Raw genomic sequence first — 27,549 nt, 5'->3', positions numbered from 1 at the left:
CGATTCGAACGAAAAATCGTTCGACTATTCGACCATTCGATAGTCGAAGTACTGTCTCTTTATAAAAAACTTCAACCCCCTAAAACGCCACCTAAAACCTACCGAACCTAAATGTTAGCCTATGGGGAAGGTCCCCATAGGCTTTCTAAGCTTTTTTTGGTCGAAGAAAAATCGTTCGATAGATAGATTAAAATCCTTCGAATCATTCAATTCGAGGATTTAATCGTTCGATCAAACGATTTTTCCTTCGATCGTTCGATCAAACAAATTGCGGTAAATCCTTCGACTTCGATATTCGAAGTCGAACGATTTAACTTCGACAGTCGAATATCGAGGGTTAATTAACCCTCAATATTTGACCCTAAGTAAATCTGCCCCCAAGGGTCTACTGAACAGTTTGATGTCCAATATGCATAGATATACCAAGGCAGCTGGCATGTGAGGACCCCAAATAAAAATAGTGCATATGAATTTTTTCCGCTGCCTATTCGCCTTCTTAAATAGATCCTTGACTTCATATTATGTGCCACAAGACCCCACAAAACCATATATTTTTGGAAAGTACACATTCTGATGAATCCAACAAAGATAAAGACGTCTTTCTACACCAAACTGTAAAGCTTTTCTAAATGTAGAGGTTTTTAGATTTCTGAAAATCGCCTAAAATGTTGCAGTTTGCCGCATTTATCTCACACAATTTTTATGTACAAAGAAAAATCACCCTTAATATGACGTCAGAGGTCTACTGAATAGTTTGATTCCCAATATGCATAGATTTACAAAAGTATGTGGTATGTATGGACCCCAAATGAAAAACGTGCATATGAATTTTCACATTGGCGAACTCAGCTGCTGAAAAGAGAGCCCCAACTGTGCAACTATAACAAACAAGGGAAAGTTGTGCAATGAGGCTGTGACCACAAAATACATTTAGACAAAAACAAGAGTCCTCTGCACTCAACCCATTATCAATATATTTAAGACAGAGACATTTTATGCATACTGCTACTGAAAAATGCCTTTAAACAAAACAGGGATTGTTTGTCCATATATTGCAATATATTTTAGCTGGCCAACTAGTCATCCCATATCTGGCCAGTCCTATGCTCAATTTTCATCTGATTCATTAAGAATTCTATTGCTTCATTATACATTTTACAAATGGGCTAAGTTTTACCTGCAACTTACTTGCTGCTTTATGTGCGTTATGTGCCATAAGACCTCTAAACTAACCATATATTTTTGGAAAGCACATATTCTGGCGGATCAAACTAATTAGAATTTGTTATTTTATACCAAAGCAGCAAACAGCAAAACTATACTAAAGATACACAAGGAACAATAATGCAAACCACAGAATAAACCCTGAAAATCACCAAGGAAAAACATCTTCAAATGGTTTAAGGGCCCACTGCCATTGACTATTACCTTGACAGGTTGTAGCTGGAGTCGTTTTGGATTCAGGCTTTTAGCAGCTTCGGGGCATAATAAATCTAGAAAAATTTAATCTTTTTTTATCCCGAAAAGTTGTTAGTGAAACTACCCTCAAAAAAACTTAAATTTGTCAGAAAAACACAACTTGACCTTCAATAAATAACCCCCTAAATCTAAAAAACAAAATACACACCGCACTTCATATGGAATAGTGCTTATTACAAGACTTTTGCGCTATTAGATGTATAGACTAAGGGGCATATTTCTTAACATTGAAGACAAACATTACCCGTGTTTTTGCCCATAGCAACCAATCAGGTATTTGCTTTTGTTTTCTAAATCATAGATAACTGTTCAATTTTATTTAATGATTGGTTGCTATTGGCAAAAACACTGGTGATGTTTGTCTCCAATGTTAAGAAATATGCCCCTAACATCATGCATGCATTAAAAGGAAATCTGATTGAATCAAATTTAGGACCCTATAGCAGTGTCCAATTCCAATCACCACCTCCAACAATTGCCATCCCCTTTTAAACTATATTTGGTGCAAAATATTTAAATGTTATGGGTGTGGGAAAATGATGAAGCCCAAAATGTTGGTAGTCTTGACACTAGTGCATGTTATGATTTGATTCAAACAAACTAAAGATTGGTGGAGATTTATACAACAATGATGCCCCTTCTGTCATTGTTTAAGATAAAAAAGCATTGCATCGGCACCTAGTGTTATCATGACACAACTCAAGAGATGTTGATTAGCAGGGAGGGACTTTAGCAAGGATATCCCTTGTCTTGTCTCTCATATCAAAACTGATGCAGCTTTACAACTGCACCTTTAATATCTGAGACTACAGATAGTCCCTGAAGTCATTCATTAAAGATAGTTGTGTCTAGAAGTTTCTGCCATCGGATATATATATATTTTTTTTTAATATCAATAAATTTTTATTAAATATTAATGATTGTAGATTTTGGAGAATTACCTTGATAACATCAACATATGGCGACAAAATAAACTGATAAAGCCACTGGATAATCTTTGATAGAATTTTATTTCCATTGTACATAATAAGGACCTCCTGGACGAATGGTTTACTGGGCACACTATGCTACTGTACATCAGCCAATGTTTGGACAGAGCTCTGTCTTTTACTCCCTCAATTCTTCCTGGTACATTTAAGGTGGCCATAGACACACAGATCCGATCGTACGAATCAAGGATTCGTACGATTTTCGGATTGTGTGTGGCGTGTGCCGACATCTTTCGTCCGGCGGAGATCGGTCGTTTGGTCGATCGGTCAGGTTTGATTTTGACCCGACTGATCCCGTCGGAGCCCATGGCACATCGTAATCTGATCGTTCGGCCATACGGCCGAACAATCAGATTACCCCCGATATAGCCATGCCTGTTAATGGCATATCGGGGAAAGATCTGCTCGTTTGGCAACATCGCCAAATGAGTGGATCTTTGCATCTATGGCCACCCTTAGAGCTGCATTATTTCCTGTCAGGTGATCTCTGCGGGAGCATACAGACCATCACAAAATGGTGGCTCATTGAAAAGATGTAAAAGAGCAATATTTACTGATATGTATATGCCAATATGGTAAGCTTCTTTAATAGGTTGCTTATTATGATATAAATTATCTTTTGGTTAAGTATTCTTTCTGGAGGTATAGTTTCCCTTTTAGGTCTGTATCCCTAAGATAATGAATTCTATTGTTAATTGTATTTGTTCGTTTTTGTTTTTGATGTGATTTGATGAAAAGTTATGTTTTAATACTTACTAACAAACTACTACTTTACTAAAGGGTGAAGTGGCCTTCACTAGCGAAAATTTGCCAGAAAGACAATCCGCAGAAATTTACAAACAGGCGTAGAGGAAAATTAGCTAATGAAATGGCTCATCGCTAACGACGTTTTGCTCCTTTTCGCCAGGCGAACGATCGTTGCTCCACAAAAGCAAGAATTTTCCAGTACATTACCCCTTTTGCCAGAGTTTGCTTTGACAGGTTATACCTACCAAACTTATAAGATGAAGCTACAGTACATCCTCCTCAATCTTATACAAAGTCGGATTCCTTTCTGTGGTGCCCTGAGGCTGTTTCCTAGCGCCCACCAATTTTCACATGCAAGCCCCTGCCTTCCCGCTGAAGCATGTGCATGCATGCGCCGGAGCACAGTGGGCCACAAATCCGGGCCTGATTTTTTATCAGTAAAAGACTAAAGACAAGTTGCAAATTGTATTGGTGGTTTGTCTGCCAAGACCTAAATGACGAAGTGGAACGATGTGTGGTGGGGCCTTCCGAAGTGAAGATTTACCCTTTAGTAAATTTTCCTCATAGTTGGGTTTGTAATAGAAGGATCAAAAAAGATTTGTTTATTAAAGGGATCACATTCTTTTTTCTTCTTTTTTGTGTTTAAATGAAATTGAATTGTCTGAATAGAATTAAATATTTTACATATTCCATAGGGTATTCACATGGTGACAGAAGAACTGCATTCAATAAGCTTTGAAACCCAAGTGTGTTTATATGGACTATCCATTGACCTTGAAGTAAGTAGAATTTGCATTTTCTCATTAAACTGAATAAAGATTTGCAATTTCTGTGCCTAACTTAATTACCTTTTAGAAGATTTATTCTTATTGGGGCAGTATACCCCCTGTATAACGAATTTGCTTGTTGTTTTAATCATGAAAAATCAATGTTTTTTTTTTGTTCTTTCTTGAACTAAACAGGAGACAGAGAAACTGAATATAATCCAAGTTTGATCCTTGCAAGGTAGATAATTGTTTTGCAATGCCCGGATAATCCCCTGCATAACAGACTTTTTCTTATCTCTGCACCTCACCAGAACAAACATGGAGTCGTTTCAGTTTTCCTGTTCTGTTTTGCTCCAGAAGTAACAAAAAAATATGGATTAAAACAATGGGCTAAAAGTCTGTTAAGCACAAGTCCTTTCACTAAACTAATTTTCAAAAAGGGGTGTATGACCTTTTTAAAACTAGTCACAAATTATTATTATTATTATTATTACATTGCACCAAATATAGTGCATGTAAAGTGCAGTCATTTGCACTTGCAGATCACCAGAAGACCTCTATATGCATCGATGTAGGAAATTGCCTTGCCAAACATTTTATATAATTGCATCAGGCTATCTTTAATATATACCATAACAAAAACTTTTTACACAACACAGTTCCACTTGAGAATATATATTTGTTGATGTACATAGTGATATTTAATACAATTTGCAACTTGTCTTTAGTTTCTATTCTTTCTGTTCTATTATATTATTTATTTTTATATACTATTTTATTATTTAAACAACAGTTAGAGGCACACATAACCAAACAACCATGTGGCTAAATAATAGAGGGCCTGAATGGAAAAATGTATGAAAAAAAATTAAAACCTAATCTCCTAATGCTTGGTTGCCATGGTAAGTGCCAAATAAAAATTGAAAAAATATAAATTGTACTGCCACCATACTATTAAATGTTAATTTGACTATTTAACTCTGAAATAGTCTTCACACTTCTGGTGGTTTTTAATGATGGTAAGTTATCGTTCTGTATTGTTGCTTTTAATATGTATGAGATTTGTAAACTATATAGCGGAATTTTTACCTACTGTAATTTGCGATCATTAGTAATTCAGACAACATAATATTTTGTGTTTTAAAGGGATAATTCATGTATTAGTTATTAATCATTTGTATTTATTAAAAGTAATTAATTAATTACATAAATGGAATTAGTTTAATTATTTAAATTCATTCTTGAGAATTTTTTGTTGTTTTAAAATCAGTTTGTTATGTTAGCTCTGTTAAACTTTTACAGATTATGTCACAGTTGTTGTCTGCTTTTCTGACGCTTAGAAATTTTTGATTATTTAATTATCGGACATTTAAGTCTGAGAAATAGTGTCCGAAATAATGGATCATATCTCGAATTAACCCTCAATCAAGTAAATAAAATCAAACAAAAGTATATACTAAAGGGGAACTATCATACTGAAATAAGAAACTTTCCAAATACAATCAAATAAATATTCTGCATTGTTTCTGAAATAATCAAGTTTAGTTCTCAGCATCTGTTTCTCTTCATTGATATTCAATGATATTCATTGACAGTTAGATCCAATACATCTTATGGGAGGGCTTCCAAAGGAGTTTCTGCTTTCCCAATCATTTATGCAGCTAATTGTTTTGCGATTATTTTCATTCTATCTCAGAAAGAAGAAATACTTTTTCCAATTTAATAAAGACTGCAAGGATCGAATCCAGTAAATCAGTAAATAACATAGTTTGATGTGATTGACATTCTATGCCTTATAAAAATCAGTTTTCCTTTGCTCTATGAGCAGATGTAGAGAAAAATCCAGTCTGTGTCCAGTACAGGTGCTGGAATTAATAGAGATCATTTTTGAATGCAGCTGGTCAAGCTAAAATAGACCCACATTTTGCACTTGATAGGGAACAGAAAGAGAGGGACAAGCACATGCATCTGAGAGAACTAAGGAGAAAAAGCGCAATACCAGACTGGATTCTTTTTTCTTCATTTTGATAAATATACACTAATTTCTGCTCAGGCACGATACAAAGTGAAACAGATTCGTTCATCACTAATAATTGCTTGAAGTACAAAATTATCTGCAAAAGATGACCACTTGTAGATCATATTACTCAGAAAACTCAGTAATTTCAGGTATTCTGAAGCCCACACAGCCATCCCAAAAACTTAAAATTAAGCACAGGTCTATGGCAGCCTATCATTAGCCCTCTCATGCATTTTCAAGAATATCCAGATTGCTACAACATGGTTCCCTTGCCTAATGGAACAGTTTTCAAGTAAGCGAGCCCATTAGTGACATTAGGCACTACAGAGCAGAGACAATATCACATTATAATAAATGCAAGTCTGTCTGTGCTTGTTTGCTTTCTCCTTTTCATTAAAAAAAATGCTTATTTTAATTACCAGAAATCAAGCACTTTTACAATAAAAAAAAGTAAAGCATTTTGTAACAGTCGTTTTATATGTATATTTTAGTCCTATTTGTAACAGTCGTTTTATATGTATATTTTAGTCCTATTTTAAATAAATTGGAAGTAAAGTTTATGATTTGTATGAAATGGTTTAAAATTAATATTTTAAAATATATTTTTTTACAGACTAGCTCGTTGCCTGTGGTGATGATTTCCAATGTTAGCCAATTGCCTAGTGCATGGGCATCTGTCATTTGGTACAATCTATTTTCATCGGAACCTCAGGTAAGCGATATAATAAAGTGCCTTTTTCAAAAATGTCTCAACATCTTGACCTTACAAATCATTACAAATCATTTTTGTGAGAGAAAGAGAAACAAACATTTGCAAGCTCTTTCTTATTTACCTTTACGCTATAAATGACAGAGGTCATCTGAACAGTATGACACCCAATGTGAATAGAATTACCAAAGTCAATGTGCATTTGACTTGCCATGGCTGCTACTGTGAAATCAACATGCTACTCATATTTTATATGTGATAAAAGTCTAAAAAAACATTACGCATTATCGGTGAAATAAAATGAGCAATATGCTGCATCTATTTTCTGTGGTAAAGGACACAAAAGTAAATTGAGCCATATCAAAATCACTAAAATAAGATATACAAGTCATTAAACAGTATAATTAGAGGTCACATTAGGCAACAAATGATTTTTAGGGCAAAACCCCCTGTACTAAAGATGTATGAGTATATACATATTGGGGCAGATTTACATAGGGTCGAATATTGAGGGTTACTTAACCCTCGATATTCGACTGCCGAATGTAAATCCTTCGCTTCGAATATCGAAGTCGAAGGATTTACCGCAAATAGTATGATCGAACGAAAAATGATTAAATCCTTTGAATCGTTTGATTCAAAGGATTTTAATCCATCGATCGAACAATTATACTTCAACCTAAAAAACATTAGAAAGCCTATGGGGGCCTTCCCCATAGGCTAACATTGCACTTCGGTAAGTTTTAGGTGGGCAAGTAGGGGTCGAATTTTTTTTTAAAGAGACAGTACTTCAACTATCGAATGCTCGATAGTTGAAGTACTGTCTCTTTAACTATCGAATGCTCGATTCGATGGTCAAAGTAGCCAAAAAAATCATTCGAAATTCGTACCTTTTTTCTTCCATTCCTTCACTCGAGCTAAGTAAATGGGCCCCATTGTGTACATATGTCTAATAAAAGAGTCATGTATACAAAAAAACAATAAACTTGCATAGGTGCCCTTGAATATTTTTCAGTCTGTCTTTAAAGGAGAATTCAACCCCCCATATAATAAAACCCACTATCTCCTACCCTACATAGCCCCCTCCCTGCTCCCGCCCGCACAAGTCATAACTCCAGTCGTTTCCCCTAATCCTGTAATTACTTTTACATATAATTTATTATATGGGGTTGAATTCTCCTTTAAGATAGGAGATGGGTACTCCTGTTCTTTGAGCACCAGATTAAGGTTTTTGATCTTTATTTGCGGTGTGCACTGCTTGTATGCAAAAGACTTACAAATACTTGTTATTGACATTATTTGTTTACTTTCAACAACAAAAATACTATAATTGCTTTTAAAAACAAATACTTAATTTGTATGTACAAAATGAATGTACAGTAATGCTGTTTTCTTCACAGAATCATGCTTTCTTTGCTAACCCACCTACAGCCAATTTAAATCAGCTTCTGGAAGTACTAAGCTGGCAGTTCTCTTCTTATGTTGGTCGGGGACTGAATTCAGAGCAACTTAACATGCTGGGGGATAAGCTTATAGGTAAGAATATACTGTCTACACAATTTCCTGAATCTAATCATTTAATCACTCTGTTGCAAGTGAGTAGTAGAGGCCATAACCTAAAACTAAATAACTAATTCTCACAAACAGGGTAGGACTGCTGATCTAACCTGTATACCTGCAAGGTGTCCTGGCAGAGAGAATTCCACAGCTTCACTGTGCTAGCTATTTCTGTATTTTAAGGTGACAGATTACTAATATTTCACCTTAAAATACAGAAATAGCTAGTTATAGGTAAAAAGGAGTACCCTTGTGTCCTTTTAAAGATCTGTGGATTATCTAAAGAATAATTATAGTGCATTATATATTTATAGAATGTAATTATATTTGCCTTTAAAGGAAGAGTAAAAATGGAAGTGTTTTATATGCATTAAATTTAATATAGGGCAAAAAGGCCCATGTTTATGCAGCAAGTAATATATAAGCTCCATAGAATACAAAGGGTTTAGTTCTTACACTGGAAGAGAAGCAGGGGTTAGATTGAATCATTCTATTCATAATATGCAAGTGCAATGGCTCTTTCATTATGTGTGTGCCCTAGCATAACCATCTATACAGGGAGCTCCCAACCAGTACAATGGGACAAAACACACCGTAGGCTTCAATTCTTTGAACAATACTATTGCTTCCTCGTGGGGGGGGGGGAAATTTTATTAGTAGCTGCCTGTTAAACTGATTATTTGTGAGGTAAGCATTCATTACTGAAATCTAAAATGTACCTATTTGGTGTTTTTATAAAAGGTCAACCAATAAACCAGGGAGACAGTCACATCTCATGGGCAAAATTTTGCAAGGTAAGTTGTAACTTTTTATTGTGGCTTCAATGTAAATTTCTGTTACCTCATAGAATGTACTGCCCATAACCTAGAGATGGTGTCATGTGCCATAAGCTTGACCTATTCTGTTTTGTTTTTATTTATTTCCGAAATAAAAACACAACCCATGTAATATGCATTGTCATTGAGTGATAGGTACAAAGGAAAACATGAAAAACAGAAATAGTGGGTACCAGCACAAAACAGTACCAAGTTTTCCCTCGTGCTTGCCATCTAATCACACCCCAGAGTCCTAAAAAGAGTAATTCAGTTCCCCAATCCCGAATTACACCATGAGCTCAATATTTTGTCTAATTTCCTATGGGCCTCATGGTTCATGCGTTACACATGGGCATACTATTACACACATCCACCCCATAATAATTTCTTTTTTAGCACAGACTGTGAGGCACTGAAATAGTGTCCTAGCTGCCGTGGTGGGAAGGAGGTCTTCCGCTGTGCCCTAAAGGCACACTACTGCATCCAGTGCTCTGTCACTAGGGTGCCCAAAATCTGTTAATAAGGTGACAGGACCAAATCATATGGAAGAAATAGCACCTAGGGCAATGATCATCCTGTGCTTTACCAAACCTCCAAAGGAAACTTTGGGCGACTTCAGCCATCCAAAGTAATTCATAGTCCATCCCACTGGCGATTCATATTCTTGCCAGCGGGTAGGCCCCATCTGCCACCTCCCTAAAGGGCATGATATACAGTTTGTGGAAGAACTTTGTAGCCGTTATCAGCAGCTTCCTCTTGTAAGTTATGATTAGATAAGCTAGGGAGGAAAGCTGTCCATAATTGGTAGGCACGCTCACATGGCTTTTAGGGTTAGTTCACACAAGGAGATTCGGGGAGATTTTGTCGCCTGGCGACTAATCACCTCGTCTTCTGAGCGTCAATCTCCCAGAACTGCCACAGCGTGTTTTCCCATAGGCTATAATGAAAAGTTGCCTGTGCTAAAGCACACGCAGCAATGCGTTTTCCATAGTCGCACGAAGTTGCCTCGAAGACAAGGCAGACGAGGCGATTAGTCGCCAGGTGACAAAATTTCCCCACGAATCTCCTCGTGTGAACTAACCCTTAATGTATGCCTCTAGCACGTTCCTATAGATACCAGACAAAAGTTTTCTGGGGATGGGCAGATTAAATGTTTCCACTAGGTTTAGAGAGACCAGGGTTGGGTTGAGGGTAAGGAATTGATCCTGAAAGCGATATGCCCATTGTTTAATGAGCATTATTATTTACACATTGGTTACTGACATGCACATTGTCATTTAAGCACAACAAGTTAATTGTGTGAGACATTTATGCATGTGAATTGTGGGCTCTTCTTCCCATACCATGAGAAATGCGTAGAACTGTTCAATGTAAAATGTCATATGTCTAAATTCCTATAAGTAGCCTTTCAAGCAAAGATTGTTTTAAATAAAGACGATTGGACCTCCTGTGTTTTCTATATTCCTACTGACTCACTGCGTTTAATACTAAAATTGGTTTGGGTCCCATCAACATTTTTAAATAACTGATACTCTATATGAAGCACATATTTTTGATGATTAAACCTTACACAGGCCAATATTGCTTTCTGACTTTCATTCAGCCATTCTTCATTACAATGGCAGCCTATTAGCATGTATAATATCTAATTGGGGTTTGTCTGGCTATGGATCACATCATGCAAGGAGCACATCATACCATGAATGATCATTGTTCTGATCATTGTTTGGGGTCAGTCTGATATCACACAGTGGTCAATTAAGGAAAAGACTCACCATGTGATCTTTCTGCCTAGGATTCCAGCATTATATAACATTTGTATTTTTATTATTATATAATAAATATCAGGAAATAAATAAATAATACGTACTCATCACTTTTTGACAATATTGTTTATGTTAGGAGCATTTTCCAGGAAAGACTTTTTCATTTTGGGTATGGATTGAAGGCATTTTAGAGCTGATCAAGAAACATCTTCTAGCAATTTGGATTGATGGGTGAGTTACTGAATACAAATTACGCTCATTTTTTTTATTAATCGGTCCTAATAAAACAAGGTTTTGAAAATTGACCTCAGTGACTGTCAGCAAATATTGAAGGCTATACCATATTTTTCAAGCATAGAGTACACAGAAGGATTGAAGCTTATGTTAAATATGATTTGAAGACCATATATAAAGAGAAGATATAGTGGGTTTAATTTGCTGTTAAGCCATATTGGTAGACCTATTCACACATTTTGAAACTAAGGTAAGTTAATTGTAGGAGTATGTTATAGACCTCCATCTCTTCAGTCAAAAAGTGAGTCAACTCCAGTTATAAACTTAAAAAAGATATAAGCTTGGACCAGGCTATGTACTGCCAATATGATCAAAATCGTCAGAACACGCCCCACACACGCATGTGCAGACGATACTGGTGCATGACAACGCAGTTGGCCCTTCGGGAAACTACTTTTACGGATGCTTTGTTAAATACCCTGCGCTCCCGGCTCTCCAGGCTGCGCATGACTGCGCTCTCTATAGCTTACTTGTACTTAACGAGTATAGTGTTTCGAACTATAATTATAGTTTATTATGTTGTATACCGAGACGGAGGAAGACCATCTCCGTAACTCACTACTACTAGCAACAATGTGTCCATTTTAAAAAGTGGATAAACCATATGATATACAGTATTAGTTTTGATTATATCACTACAATGTTATCTTTTTAATGTTTTCACTGCCACACTAAGTCTATTGGATGTTTTGTATATATTACTGTCTTTATTTCTTTCCTGCTTCCCCTGTTATAATTTAACGTTATATTTTTTTTCCTCTGATGTAACTTTACACTTACCCACACTGACGAATAATGACGTCATGACCCTCCCTTTCCCGCCACTTTGTGTTTAAATGGTTGGTTTTTGTTTGTGTAATGCACTTTGAGAAAGGCTAGAGTGCTAGCCAAAACTTTAGCAGTTTTTTTTTTTTGCTGAATGAACACCATTTTCTTTTTGCCGAAGACCTGTGAGTGCATGCCTATTTTTGGACAGCTATCTCATTGCTCTCTGAGACAGCACTGATTGCATTAACAAACTTCAATCCATTATATGGAAATCCTCATACACTTGGGTTTCCCTTGACGTCAGTTCGCTTTATTCCACAATCACACATGATCGGGGGTTATCAGCCATTAAACATTGGTTGCATCACACTAATTTATATGTGGATATCCAAAATGAATTTCTTATACAGTCCCTTGAATTTTTATTGAATTCAAATTATTTTACATTCAATGGGGTATTTTACCTCCAGAAAAGGGGAGCTGCGATGGGTGCTAGGTTCGCGCCCTCGTATGCCAACCTTTTCATGGGACTGTGGGAAAGAATATTCATTTGCGATGACAAGAACCCATTTCGGTCTCAGATTATTTGTTACTATCGCTATATTGACGATTTTATTTTGATTTGGGATAGGGAGATTACTACCATTAAATCATTTATTGATTACCTAAATGAGACAAATTGGTTCACTAGTGATATAAATCCCCATGAATTATCATTTTTAGATATCAATTTCTCAGTGGATAATAATAATAATATCATTACCGACCTTTACCGCAAACCGATTACCCTCAATACTTTACTTCATGCCAGTAGCTGCCATCCGTCAAGTACTTAACGGAGCGTACCAGTAAGCCAATTTTTGCGGAGACTATGTACAACATGGGAGTCTTTTAACACCCAAGCTATGGCTCTTTGGGATCGTTTTACAGAACGCGGGTACTCTTTATATGATATAAAATCAGCATATGATAGGGCTGTCGGCACGAGCCGTGATGATCTATTGAGCACTAAGAATAATAGGGGTAGACGGATACGTTCTAGGGAGAGTAATGGGGCTGCCAACACTAAATTTCCCCGTATAATTACTACCTACTCCAAGGATACCCCTTTTATCCTTAAAACTGTTAATAGATATTGGAAAGTACTAACACAGGACCCTCATTTGAAAAAAGTTTTGCCTTCACAACCAAGCTTTACATATAAGAAAGGACGGACTCTGGGTTCCCAGTTACCGGAGAACAGTCTCTGTGTGGTTCGTGTAGGTATAAGAGACCTTCAAAAGAATTTACTGACAGTGGTAACTTTAGACGCCACAAAATACATTTTTATGCTAATTGTGGCACCAACTCTTTTATTTATATGATCACATGTATATGTGGGTCGAAATATGGAGGTAAGACAATCAGGCCGGCTAGAAAACGAATATCCGAACATTTGAATTGTGGTCTAGAGGAGATACCCGCTCCGCTGTAGCAAAACACTTGGATTGCCATGGCAGTGATCTGTGTATATCCTTTCAAATAATTGATAGGGTTGTTGCCAATGCCCGCAAGGGCTATGTTGAGGTCTCGTAAGTGAGAAGAGAGGTCTTTTGGATATACACATTGGACACTATAACACCAAAGGGTTTGAACAGGGAGTGGGAGTTGAACTGCTTCACTGGGTCCTGATTAGGATGATAGAGCTCAATTGTTACCAATTGTAATATTTCCTTATTTCCTTGTTTAAGTATTGGGACATTATCCTTTATAAATATTTCTTATTTCCTATATTATACGTTTTTGTATAGATTCTTCTATACAGTCCTTGGTGTATGAGTTCTAGTTAGCTCTTATATACATTATGAACACAATGATTTTGGTTTAACTTTAATTCCTCTTTTTGGAATATATCCATTTGAACTCTGCCATCCAGATTATGATATATCATTGCATTTATTAACTCTTTATAATTATTTATTGTATAGCTATTTATTGACTGAATTAACCAGGGGGCGCTTTAGCTTCTGATGAAGTGACACATGGTCACGAAATGCGTAAAGCTGTTCCCCTGCCTGCGCACATGGTGTGTTTTAAGTTGAACAATAAAGTTTCTTCGTTTTACCAAGTTTGGTTTCCCCGTGCCCTGTGTGTCCATGCCGTCCATTCAACCTAGTTTGCTCCGCATTTGCATGACCGCAGCCAGAGCGGTTCTGGATGGTTTGTTCTGACTACAGGGTTGGAGACTCGCTTACCGAGCTGTAGTCACGGCGTGTGCCCCCATACTACTATATTGCACCCAGGCACATTATAATTATTGATGTGTTGTGCCGGCTCCCAGCAGTTTCCTATATATATTTCTGTATTCCTATATTCCTATATATATGTTTCTTATTTCAGTGTGATAAAGGTTGTATTAAATTTTAGTGATACTTCTCTTTCGCTCTGTGACTAAATTCTCCCAGAAGGAGGTCCACTGCCCCAGTTAGGTACTAACTGCAATATACATTGCTAGTTGCAATGGGAGCACTATTCTGTGACTATACAGGGACTTAATGGGTCAGACTGGAATAGGGCTAATAGTTTATTAGGATTAGGTAAGACACAAATGCATCTGCACCCATGGGTAGGGACGCTTTATGGGGCAAAAAGAGTATTTGGCCAGGGTCTACTAATTTTTGGGGCCATCTGTGTCTGCGTAATTAATTGTTACCCAACAGACTTCCCCCAGACAGAAAGAAAGAGGAAGAAAGTAGACACTGTCATTCATTACACATTTTCAGTGATGCAGAAATGCTGAGAAGATGCTGCATTATTATCAAATCCATTACCTTCAACCCTATTCACTCAACTAAGCTCTGACCAATTTATTTACCAGCAGCCGCAGCTGCTACACAGCCACCTCATTTTTGCTGTCCCAGTATGTGTGTTTTTGTTTTTATGTTAGAGTTTAAACCATAAACTCATTTTTGTTTTTACGGCAGTGCTATGTATATAGCCTGGGGCATGTGAATACCTTACATTATGTCCATGAATCTATGGTATAGCACCTCATATAAAAATTATATACCACACCACCCAGGACTTTTCCTCATTGATAATGTTAAAATGGAATTAAATGGGATTTTTACTATTTAATGTATACAACTTAATTTAAGGAGTTAATGGGGTTATGTAATAAAAGGCACTAAATTTGCCCAGGATCAGTAACCTATAGCAACCAATCAGCAGGTTGCATTTACTGGTCACCTTTTTAAAAGTACCCATTTAGTGGGTAGTTATAACCACTGTAAAGTCATAAACATGATACTTGAGTAAGTAGTAAAAAAATCTTTTTTTACATAAATTTTTTTTCAGTGATTGAGTGATAAGCAGACATATGTTTTTCAATTTTATAGATGTATCATGGGATTTGTAAGTAAGGAAAAGGAACGAGCCCTTCTAAAGGATAAGATGCCTGGAACCTTTCTCCTGCGGTTTAGTGAAAGTCACCTAGGAAGCATTACATTTACTTGGATGGATCGGTCAGACACTGGCAAGTATCATACCAGAGTTTCAAAGTATATTGAAAGCTAGCTATATTGTCCAGGAGGAGGTTCAGTAATCCTACAACAGTAATGATCCATATCTTCAGATTTGCCTATACCAGTTTCCAAATGTCTGGTCTTCTATCTGGTATATTTTGGGTGTCAGTGGCACTGCAGCAGAGGCTGAGGTTACATTTTTCATAGAAACTATGCAGAAAGGAAAAGTCTAACCTTGATAGTTGTTCCTCATAATTTAATTCTTCATTTTCCCATTGAGACCTTGCCAGGTTCTATACATAAGCAAAATTATGACTTATTTCCTCAAATGAATGCCTCGTTTTATACAAGATCTTAATTAATTTGCTGTAGTAGCCAGTAGAGTTTCTCAGCCTGTTATGTACAAAGCAATCCTTCTCATTTAAGATAGCACAACACACTACAATTTAGTGTATGGGCTTTTTTCACTACTGAATTTACATTATTTATTATTTCTACTGAAGTGTGTAACCTTGCATTTATTAATGCTGAGCCTTATTAGCCAATTCTACAATTTAGTCAAATCTCTCTTCAAAGTGGCAACATCTAACCATGTAACTCACATGGCTGCTGCCTACTTTCTATAGCTGCTAGGTTTCAGAAGAATCTTTAAATCATGTATATAATGTATATAATGTAATTACAGTTTTTCTCCCTTTAATTGAGAAGGATTTGGGGATTTTTGTGGACAGTCTCTACTAAAGCTCTGTGGAATAAAATAGGGTATTAAGACGAGGGATGAAAGCATAATTGTACCTCTTTATAAATTATGCTCTAGGTTTAGTGTTTCCACCTTTTTATTTCTGGAGTTTTTACTGCTTAGTGACCTTTATTTAATAACTTGTAAAACTGCTCAGAGTTTTTATTTTTAAGACACTTTATGCATGGGGGTATTTTGAAGGCATGACTGACTGTATATGAGCTTGGGGACTCCTATCAGAATCTTACCCTAGTAGCAAGTAAGCACTGAGGGGATTACAGTGATTCATTTTATTTTATGTCACCCAATTCATGGAAATTAGTTGCTATGTACCCTCTCCTACTTGTTGGAGTATTGATTAATGGATATATATATATATATATATATATATATATATATATATATATATATATATATATAAAATGAAAGTCCTGGTTTAGGACCGAAATGTAGAATAATGAAGAATTGCATAATTACAGTCTTTACCTTTTGAGATATATATATATATATATATATATATATATATATATATATATATATATATATATATATATATATAGATATATATATATATATATATATATAATATGTCATTATATATATTTATTTTTGCAAAAATATATACATATCTACCATTCAGCAGATACCTTCTGTTCATTACAAAGTAATGTTACCTGCTTTATATACTACCAAACTGATTTTAAAATTCTTCAAAACAGGTGAAGTGAGGTTCCACTCTGTAGAACCATACAATAAAGGTCGATTGAACGCTCTTCCTTTTCCTGACATACTTCGTACATACAAGGTTATAGAAGCAGAAAATGCTCCTGAAAACCCCCTGATCTATCTGTACCCAGACATTCCTAAAGATAAAGCATTTGGAAAACATTACAATAGTCATCAAAATGAAGGTAAGCCTTAATCCGCATTGCAGAAATAGCATAAAATATTCAAGACTGCATAAGTAATATTGATAAATCCCTGGGTTACAGATAAGATAGGGTCTGTAGGTTTGTCCTTAGGCTGAATTTGTATGTATGTTGAATCATATACATTTACTTATTAAATGCAACAAGATAGATGTTTGTCTTAACATAATATTTGTTATTACCTTTCTGTGCTCTGCAGTAGATTGGGGCAGGTGTTTTTTAAAGCTAAATGCGAATAAAAGTCAAGCAAACCATAGTATGTTACTGAAATAGCCTCTGTTTTATATGAGTTGTATGTAAGTCGGGTGTATGTAACTGGAGGACTCCCTGTATTAGCTAAAACAACTGCCAAAATCACATGTAGTTGGAGGCCAGGGCAAGGTAGTGCAGCTAGTGGAAAGTGACTCTCAGTGAGAAATAGATGATTTGGTCGCTGCTACAAAATGTCTAGTATTCAAAGTGAGTGACAAATAGAGTAGAAAAAACCACAGAGCAGACAGGAAAGTGAAGAGGAGAGTATGAGTAGGAAGAATAGAAGGAAGAAGTAAAAGAGTGAGAGGAATGAGAGAGGAAAAATAAAAGATAAGATAAAACAGAGGCAGAGAATATACACCCAACCTGAACCCGACCCAGTGGGCTATCTCTATTTATATACATGCTAGTGATGCATCAAATCCAGGATTCTGCCTGTCAGCAGGATTCGTATTCAGCCAAATATTGGCCAAACCAAATCCAAATCCTTAAAATCACCTGAGGAAGTAAAAAAAATAATTAACCACATGCGCAGCGAACGGTTTTCTTTGGCCCTCCATGGCCCTAATTTGAATATGCAAATTAAGGCTCAGATTAAAATAGTGAATTCTGTGCATCACTAATACGTGGATTTCATCAAAGGGGTCGGTGTGACGCAGGTGATCATATACAAGGAGTAACAGAAAGTGGGGAGTAACAACATTACGAGTTTGGTTCACACTTGCCCAAAACTTCTAAAAAGTTCCCTGACTAAAGCTAAACTAAGACCTTGAAGTACCCTAGAGTGTATTCCATCAAACCAGGGCCCTTGTTCACATTCATTTTGTTTAATCATTTAAGTACCATATCCTGCTTGATGGGCATATCCTGAGTCATGGGCACCTTTTAACTTACCTTGCACATCATTCAGATGCGCATGGTATCATGAGCCGCATGGGGCTTCATATCCAGCACTTAGTGCACACGAGGAGCACAAGAGTTTAGGAAACTAATGCAAAGGGGCATTCTCTTGCTCCCCGTATTGCTCTTGCACACCTTCTCCAGGTTACCAAGTTCTGTTGCTGTAATAAGTTCCTGGGGCAATTGTGATTTTAATCAGAATAAATCATTTTTATTTGTATAAGGATGTGCTTTATCATTAATCTTTTTCCCCCTCTTAGTTTCTCAACCAACAGAAAATGGAGTTAAAGGTTATGTTCCATCAGTCTTTATTCCCATGTCTAAACTGTAAGTAAATGATACTAAGTGGCAAATGATTGTGAACTTGCAATGAAATTGATTTTAATATTAGCTCATGGTTCCATCCACTGCCGTCTTAATCAGGGACAGCAACAGCAGGGGCATAATTATCAAAATGTGAGATTAGAGCTCACCACAGAACAACTCACCCACTTTCTATTCAATCCTACGGAATTTTTAGAAGAGTATTCTTAGTATCAGTGGGTGAAAGTCAGAGTTATTTGATAAATATGATTCTAACAATCCCATCAGGATGAATAAAAAGTGGGTGAAGTTTTTGTGGTGATCTCTAATCTCACATTTTGATAAATCTGCCTCCTAATGTTTTTGTGAAATATCTCTGCGACCACATTTGGCTGTGTCTGTGTGAGTAGCACTACTATTTGGTCACAAAATATAATACATATTATATTATGGAGCAGATTTATCAAAATGTGAGATTAGAGCTCACCAAAGAAAAACTTACTTATCTTATGGTAGAGTCCTGCAGCGGGTCGGGTATCCGCGGGTTACCGACAAAAACCTGTGGTACCCTGCGGGTTGCGGGTAGAAGTTCCGGGTGTGGGTAGGGCCGCGGGTCTTCTTAATAGCAATTTTTAATCCTTTTTTCTGATCATGCCCACTTCCGATGATATCACTTCGGGTTAACAATGACAGCACTTCCTGTTTTACTCCTTTTTTTCTGATCACGCCTACTTCCTATGATGTCACTTCCGGATTCTTGATGGTCAGCGTGTCGCGGGTATAAGGTATTGGGGGTCGGGTAGTGGGTCCAAGCGGGTAAGAATGCGGGTTGCAGGTTGCGGGTACGGGTCGGCTACGGGTTCCAAAAAATGGAGCCACGCAGGACTCTACCTTATGGTGTTGTGAGGTCAACTTACTTACTTAAAGGAGAATTCAACCCTAAACATAAAAAACCCCTACCCCAGCCTAAGTGTTACCCCGGGCAAATGCCCCTATCGATTTACTTACCCCTCGTGCAGATTAAGGCATCAGAGTTTATGGGTGTCATCGTCTCTTCGGAAATCTTCTGAATGAGACTGGCATGTCGGCGCAGTTGGATCGATTTTCTGTGCATGCAGTTTGAGTCATGTACACCTCTGCTGCTAGACCTATGCATGCGAATCCTTTTATTTAATTATTAGGTTGCAAGGACATTTTGGGGGTTATTTATCAAAGGCCAAAATTTTTTTTATACCTCAAATGAAGTCAAATAAACTCACAACTCGAATGGTATCTTATTTATGAAAAAAACTCGAATGGAAAAAACTCGACTCTGTGAATTAATCGTGTTTTCCGTGGGAAAATAATTATTAGAGTTTTTGGCAAAACCCTCTGAAAAAAATTCAAGCATCATGCAAGCTAGTAACATCTTCAAATGGTTCAAGGGACCTCTGCTTTTGACTTCTACATGACCTTGACAGGTTTTAGATGGTGCATTTTCGGATTCAAGCTATTTCCAGGATCGGGGTATAATAAATCTTGAAAAATTAAATTAGCATTAAAAATTCAGATACAAACTCACCCCACCAGGCCCACCTGGTGGGGTGAGTTTGTATCTGAATTTTTAATGCTAATTTAAATAAAGAAAGAATTTTTACTGAGAAAAGCCTTGGGACAGTTATCTTTGGATAAAGGAATTTTTGAATACGATTGCCTGAGAACTGGGGCGAGTCCCTTGGGCTTAATTAGATGGAGATCAGATGTGGACTCCCAATTGATGTATAACAAAATGTTTTTTTAACCCAAAAATATGAGTATTGACCAAAAAATCGACTTGAAAACTCATTGTGAAAAACACAACTCGAACCTTAATAAATGACCCCCATATACCACCATAACTACCAAATATATTATACAGACATTCTATGTCTGACATATTATTTACTTGTGTGCCCAGTATTAGGCAGTTGCAGTTAACACAGCCTGTGCATTATAACCCTTTGGGGTACCGAGAAAGTACTAAACCTGACTTTTCTCATATTTATCCACAGGCTCTGAAGGATTTAAACATTACTTATGTATGTGTATGTATGTATGAGACTTTTTATTTATATAGCATACTTGTGTGTGCAGCACTATGCAGCAGAACGGTTAATTCATAAAACAACCAGGGGTCATTACAATAAATACAAATAAGTCACGATAAGGACTTCAGCAGCAAAGGATCCTGTTCTCTCTCTTGGATGAACGGAGGAGAATTCTAGCGGCTAAATTTAATAAAGACTGTAGTGGGGGGGAGTTTAGCTTTTGGTTCTTAGGATATCTTGGCAACTTGCTAAAAAAAACTATTACTGTTTTCACAATATTGCTTAATATAACCCATATTCCTTTGGTCTTTTTGTTTTTACAGTCCTGACTTCTAATTTCAGAGCCCATTCCATGGCTTTTACCAATTGTTAGGGGTAACCTCTCTCCAAATATTTTGTCATCATATGTTAGAGGTCTACCACACTTCTCATTATCGCTATCTATACATGCTCCTCTTACCATTTGTCACTCTTTCTACTTAGTACATGTATGTGTTTAATTATGAAATTAATTCTGTTGTCAGTGGCCCCTGGGGTGGTCCACAAACCACTTCTTCCCTCCATTGTTTTTTGCCTGGGACAGAGAAATGGATCAAAAGCAGCAAGTGCTGCAAACTACAGATTAAAGAGAAGTTCTCTAGCACGAAAAGCATTAATGAATTGAACTTGATGGGCGGATTTTTTTTCGAACAAACTATGTAATAATATTACTGTGTACTTCTGTCATGAGGGTTATTGCACCGTGTAAGTGCAGCAACCATCCTCTGATCACTAGTGTCAACAAAAAAGCAACCTAATGCTGTTAATATTTTAAATAAGCTATTCATCTGATGTCCCCTAATTTGATGTTGAATTACTGGTCTAAGCAGTAGACTGCTGATTTCTTTTTTAAATTGGACAGCAAGCAAACATATATGGTTAATGTTAAAGGGGAATTCCGGCTTCCAAACCAAAATTTGATACAGAGGCCCACATAACAAAGAAACCCCTAATATATCCATCACAGTTACCTGTTTCTTCAAAAAGTATGAATAAATGCAATTTTTATGCTGAAATACAACTGTTTAACAGTTCTTCTCTTTCTGCATCATTTGAAATCCTGGCAGGGAAGTAGGGACAAAAACACTGATGCTACAAATTGTAACAACTACTCCACAGTTTACAGACAGCATGCAGGAACTACATAACCCACAATGCATTGCACTATGATGTTCATTTCCTTATTGAAATCATGTGTGCAGGGAATTGTGGGGTTTGGAGGATGAAGGCTGAGGACAGCTGGCTGTTGATACAAAGTAGCAGTAGTCAGCCAGCTCAGCAAAGTAGTCAGAGAGATCAGCAGGAGTGCAGGGGGCTGGGTTTAGGGAACTGTCAGAAACCATTAAAAATCATGAAAAGTCTGCGTATTTTTTAAATGATGTATATTGTAAAGTTGCTTGAAATTATGTTTACTTTTCAAAAAGCTTAAGTTATATTTTTGTGGAGTTCCCCTTAAATTATCCATACAATTTTTTTCAGGAAGCCAAGAAAGATTTTTAGTTTCAGTTACATCACATAGTACTTTAAAAGCTCTGTTTCCCCCATGTATAAATGTTCTAACAATTCTCATTATCTGCTGATAGCCCGTCCAATGGTTCTTCATCTCCTTCGTCTCCTATGGATCTTCCCATGTCTCCAAGCATATTTGCTGCTTTGCGAGAGCAGTTGACATATTCTGAAATTGAAAATGATGTAAGTTCTCCCACAGTGACCTTTTAAACAAGATTATTTTTTGTTATGAACTTTATCTTTTTTAAAAAAATGTACATTTAAATGTATTATGGTTTATCATTACATGTACATTTGTGGTTAATACACAACAAAGAGAAATGTACTAAGATGGTAACTATTGCTTCTTGCATTACTGAGCCTTTCTTTAAAAGGATACTGTCAAGGGAAAACATGTTTTTTCCAAATGCATCAGTTAATACTGCTGCTCCAGTAGACTTCTGCACTGAAATCCATTTTTCAAAAGAGCAAACTGTTTTTTTATGTTACATTTTGAAATCTGACATGGGGCTAGACATATTGTCAGTTTCCCAGGTGCTCTCAGTCATGTGACTTGTGCTCTGATAAACTTTAGTCACTCTTTACTGCTGTGCTGCAAGTTGGAGTGATATCACCCTCCTCCCTTCCCCCCCTCCTCAGCAGCCCATCAGCAGAACAATGGGAAGGTAACCAGATAACAGCTCCCTGGTAGATATAAGAACAGCCCTCAATAGTAAAAATCCATGTCCCTCTACAACTATGTCAGTTACATTGAGCAGGAGAAACAATAGCCTGCCAGAAAGCAGTTCTATGGTGCAGCACCTGCTCTTTCTGAAAGCACATGACCAGGCAAAATGACCTGAGATGGCGCCTACACACTAATATTACAACAACAAAAAAATGCATTTTTGGGTCAGGAATGAAATTTTATATGACACAGTGAATTATTTGCAGTGTAAACAGTGTACTTTTGAAATAAAAACCTACACAATAAAAACATGACAGAATTCCTTTAATGTGCAAACAATGTTACTGTGTAGCCTATAAAATTGTTATAGTGTGTAGATGGGTCATGCAATTGCAGGGTTGGACATACTCGTAGTTGCAAACAGCTTTAAGGTAAGGCATATATTGTATATTACTTGAAATTTATACTCCTAGGAGAGTATGATAGATATATGGTGGATCAGAGGTAGCAATAGTAAGGTAGGGAAGAAAATATCACCAGTTTTACTGGTTACTGCAAAAAAATGTAATAGATGCACAACACATTTTAGTTCATACCCTTTATCAAGCTTTTAATAAAAGGCTTGGGCCTGACATGTTATTGTTAATTCTTTGGCAATGCTGGTAGTTGTTACTGCACAGAGAGAGAAACAAGACTTGCACATTAACCCAAACAGGCTACCTATAACTAATTCATAGTATATATATATATATATAGAAGCCAAGAATAGCGACACTCACAGGTTTTTCTTCATGGTGCAAAAATAGAAAGATTTATTGTGCTCGACGTTTCGATCCCCCACAGGGATCTTTGTCAAGAGATTTCCAGTGAACAATATATATATATATAAAATAATGTCATGAGTAGTGCTTAGTAATGCTTCAACACTGTTTATCACATTACAATAGCTTTGTGTATCAACCCCTAGTTAATATATTTGTATTTGATCATTAGTGCGTGTCTGCCAGAATCTCTTATAAATGACTAGCTATTTATAGCAACCCTTAAAATGTACTTTAATTGAACTGCAGTGGCACATGAGGCTGAAGTCCTTTCTATAAAAGCAAGATAGACAACACACACAGGCATACCTCCCAACATTTTGGAAGTAAAAAGAGGGAGAAAAATTTTTTTTCCGCATGTAGCGCAGCAATTTTTTGACCACACCCCTTTCTGTGGCCACACCCCCTAATTACCATGTTTGTTTTACAAAATTTGGCAGATTATGAAAGTTTGAAAATATTTCTCCTTATCTAAACAGTGTTTTTTGTGTCTCAAAATTGTTACAAAGTATCTTATTTGCACCTGTTAGCTGTTCTGGGCTCTCTGCTAAAAGCCAATTAAGTGAGAAACTTTGTTTCTTTTTCTGGCTGTTCAGTGCAGAGAAAAGAGGGACTTTCCAGTACAAATGAGGGACTGCGGGTTGAGCTGTCAAAAGAGGGACTGTCTCTCCGAAAAAGGGACAGTTGGGAGGTATGCACAGGGCACATAAGGAAGAATGATGAATCATGAGGAAACATTAAAATAGGAACTGAGGAACTGTGAGTGGGTAGGAGTGATGGAAGCTTTTTATTTCCATATTACTGTAGAGTAGGCACAGTGGGTTATTTGGCTATGCAGAAGCACCAAAAGTCCCCAGCACACAGATGAGAGAAGTAACTGCAGGAAAGAGGAGTGGCAGTTCAGAAATCAGCACATCAACAAAGATCAGCACATAAACAAAGGCACACTAACACATGCAAGCAAATATAGAACAGAAACTAACACATTGATACACAGGCAATCAAAACATACATACTGTATGCAGCATAAGAAAAACTTAAATATAGTGACTAGTGAAACATTTTGCTTCCCCAAAAAACTCCCAAAATCTCACCACAATGCATCGGAGTCAACAGAAAGGTGAAACTACACTGCAATTAAGGCATTGCTCTTCTGTTTTTGAAGCTCTGACCCACATTTCTTTTAGTCCCAAAGCAAATCAGTTCCTGAGTCAAGAGCAGAGGGCAGTGAGGGCATCACCCAAAATCCTTGTCCTGGTGTACACCACATATTTACAGTTGAGAGTTTTTTTTTACCACAAAAGGGGATCTTTCCTTTAGCAAAGAGATAAAACATATACAGGAATAGGATATATTAAAAAAGAAATGCAATTGCTAACAGTCTTAGAATATCTCTCTACATTATATTCAAAGCTCATTTAAATGTGAAAATGTCCTTTTAATGGACAATAATCTACAATGTGTTCCTTTTTTATATGGTGTTGAACATTAGTACTGTATTGAGCCTACAATTATTGTACAGGTAGGGATCTGTTATCTGGAAACCCATTATCCAGAAAGTTCTGAATTAAAGAAAGGCCATCTACCATATCCAAATAAGCAAAATTTTTAAAAACTATGTCCTTTTTCTCTGAACAATAAACCAGTGGCTTGTACTTGATTATTATTAAGATGTATTTATAGAGTGCTAACGTATTGCAACAAAGATATAATGAATCCTTACTGGAAGCAAAACAGGACTATTGGATTTATTTAATTGTTACATGATTTTCTAGTGGACAATATGTATGAAGAGCCAAATTACGGAAAGATCTGTTATCCAGAAACTCCAGGTCCCAAGCATTCTGGATTTATTTTAAAACATAACATTTCTGTATTGCTTTTACAAATAATTTACCCTGACCAATTGTAGGGCTGTTGTGTGTAAGTTGTTCAGATCCATTTAAGCATAGAGTTTGCAAATAAAGCAAATATGGGGTTATGTAATAAAAAGTGCAACGTTCTCTGCAAGATGACTCATCTTCAGCAACCAGCATCAGCAGATAGCATTTACAAGTCATCTGTTTTGGTTTCTATGGGTTACTGCAAACATGGTGCCTTTTGTTACATTTTAGGGGTTAATATATTAATGCATGTTTTTTTTTTAACTGTACTTCTGCAAACTGTGATCATCAGGCTAAAGTTATATCAATTATTTTTCCTTTGGGGAAAAATCTTAAAGTTTCTAATTTTATTGCAACTGTGTGTTTTTTCTAGGCTGTACTTGGAGAGAACACTGAGTTTACTGCAAGGGTCTCAGAATGAATGATGTTGCATTGTCCAGATCAGCTTGTAGCAAAAGCAAACACGTGTATCATCGCAACGTATAAATATGTGTATTCCAAACCGAAAATGTATATGCATAAAAATAATGATACCAATGAAAATCACGTGTTTTTCCTTTATGTTTGAGTGGCAGCTAAATATAAAAGATGGACATCTATCCAAATTTGGAAAACATTGTTCTAAATCATCATTATAATTTATAATAAGCCTTTTTTAAGATACAAACCACACAACACACTCTGTATCACAGACTTCTATGTTTTTTTTTGTTCTCCTCTCAAGCATGGGGTCACCGACAGCTCTGCCTGTGTGACATGCAGAAAGCCAAATGAGAAAGTGTGGGGCTGAAGCACTACTGCATATGTCTTTCCTCTCCTGCTTCATATGAATTGAATTGGTCCATTTGGCTTAATCTTGCTAGACAGTTGTATTAATTATATGCAAATGAAGCAGGAGAGGAAAGGAAAAATATAGAGATCCTACTGGGGAGAAGAAAAGACTTTTGTGTCAATTAATGTATGTGACTTCTTCATATAGTCTACATTATTTGTAGAACTATACCACCTCCGTGGGTGTCGGGATAGTACCTTGAAGGAGAAGGAAAGGTCCAATCCATGGGGGATGCCTAATGTTAGGGTACCCTGCAAGGATTGTAATGACTTACCTGATACCCAGGATCAGTGCTCCTGTTAGCAGAACACTGCACCAGCGCAGGGTACTTGCAAACAAGCCATCTTCTTCCTCCCTTGTTCTTTCTTTAAGGTGTAATTTGGAAGTGTTAAATTTGATAGACTGTCGTTTTTCAGCCCAAATTAACTATATAACTATGCATAGGCAGCAAAGGGGGGGGGGCTGCCTCAGCAGAGACCGAATAAATACATATATATATATATATATATATATATATATATATATATATATATATATATATATATATATATATATATAAAAATGCTTTGGGTGCACTCGATCTCCAGTAGAGCAGAGGTGCACGATCAATGTTCATAATATGCAGTAGTAATGGATCAGCACACTCATTTTAGAAGTGACTAAAGTGTTTTATTGTTTATCAAGGATCCTTGATAAAGACCCTAATGTGGGCCAAAACGTTGGACACGTGAGTGATGTTGAAATGAACCTTTTTCTGATTGAAGATTTGGTGTGCTGGTCCATTTTGAACATTGTATACTCTGACTGACCAAGCACCCACCTTTGGCTAATAAGGAAGGAGTGCAGGTACTTTGTGAACTTCTATATACACATACATATATACTCAAGCCGGCACGCAGGTATAAAGGTTAAGTGTGCCTGGGTGCAAAATGCAAACAATAAGATAACTGTCCCAAATAAGGCATGCACTCACAGGTCTTATCCAAGGTGAAAAAATGGTGTTTATTCAGCAAAAAACTGCTAATGTTTTGGCTAGCCTAGGGCTAGTTAAAATGTTAGCACTTTTGCAGTTTTTTGCTGAATAAACACCATTTTTTCACCTTTTTTCACCTGTGAGTGCATGCCTTATTTGTGACAGATATATAAATATATATATATATATATATATATATATATATATATATATATATATATA

The 27,549-nt window shown here is 36.5% G+C and overlaps 1 protein-coding gene across 1 annotated transcript in view; it reads left to right on the top strand.

Moving 5' to 3' along the window:
* The window catches only part of stat4.L (signal transducer and activator of transcription 4 L homeolog), a 62,864-nt gene extending 36,799 nt beyond the window's left edge, over nucleotides 1-26,065 (top strand). The window contains exons 15-24 of the mRNA XM_018236240.2: nucleotides 3,911-3,994; nucleotides 6,616-6,714; nucleotides 8,112-8,247; nucleotides 9,010-9,062; nucleotides 10,986-11,080; nucleotides 15,289-15,425; nucleotides 16,873-17,064; nucleotides 18,495-18,561; nucleotides 22,226-22,334; nucleotides 25,896-26,065. Coding sequence (XP_018091729.1) covers nucleotides 3,911-3,994; nucleotides 6,616-6,714; nucleotides 8,112-8,247; nucleotides 9,010-9,062; nucleotides 10,986-11,080; nucleotides 15,289-15,425; nucleotides 16,873-17,064; nucleotides 18,495-18,561; nucleotides 22,226-22,334; nucleotides 25,896-25,943 — 1,020 coding nt within the window. The 3' untranslated portion in view covers nucleotides 25,944-26,065. The remainder of the gene's footprint in view (nucleotides 1-3,910; nucleotides 3,995-6,615; nucleotides 6,715-8,111; nucleotides 8,248-9,009; nucleotides 9,063-10,985; nucleotides 11,081-15,288; nucleotides 15,426-16,872; nucleotides 17,065-18,494; nucleotides 18,562-22,225; nucleotides 22,335-25,895) is intronic.
* The last annotated feature ends 1,484 nt before the right edge of the window (nucleotides 26,066-27,549 follow it).

This window comes from Xenopus laevis, chromosome 9_10L (genome assembly GCF_017654675.1).
Source record: "Xenopus laevis strain J_2021 chromosome 9_10L, Xenopus_laevis_v10.1, whole genome shotgun sequence".
NCBI lineage: Eukaryota > Metazoa > Chordata > Amphibia > Anura > Pipidae > Xenopus > Xenopus laevis.
The sequence above is the reverse complement of the archived record's forward strand: the minus strand, read 5'-3'. Positions and strand labels throughout refer to the sequence as shown.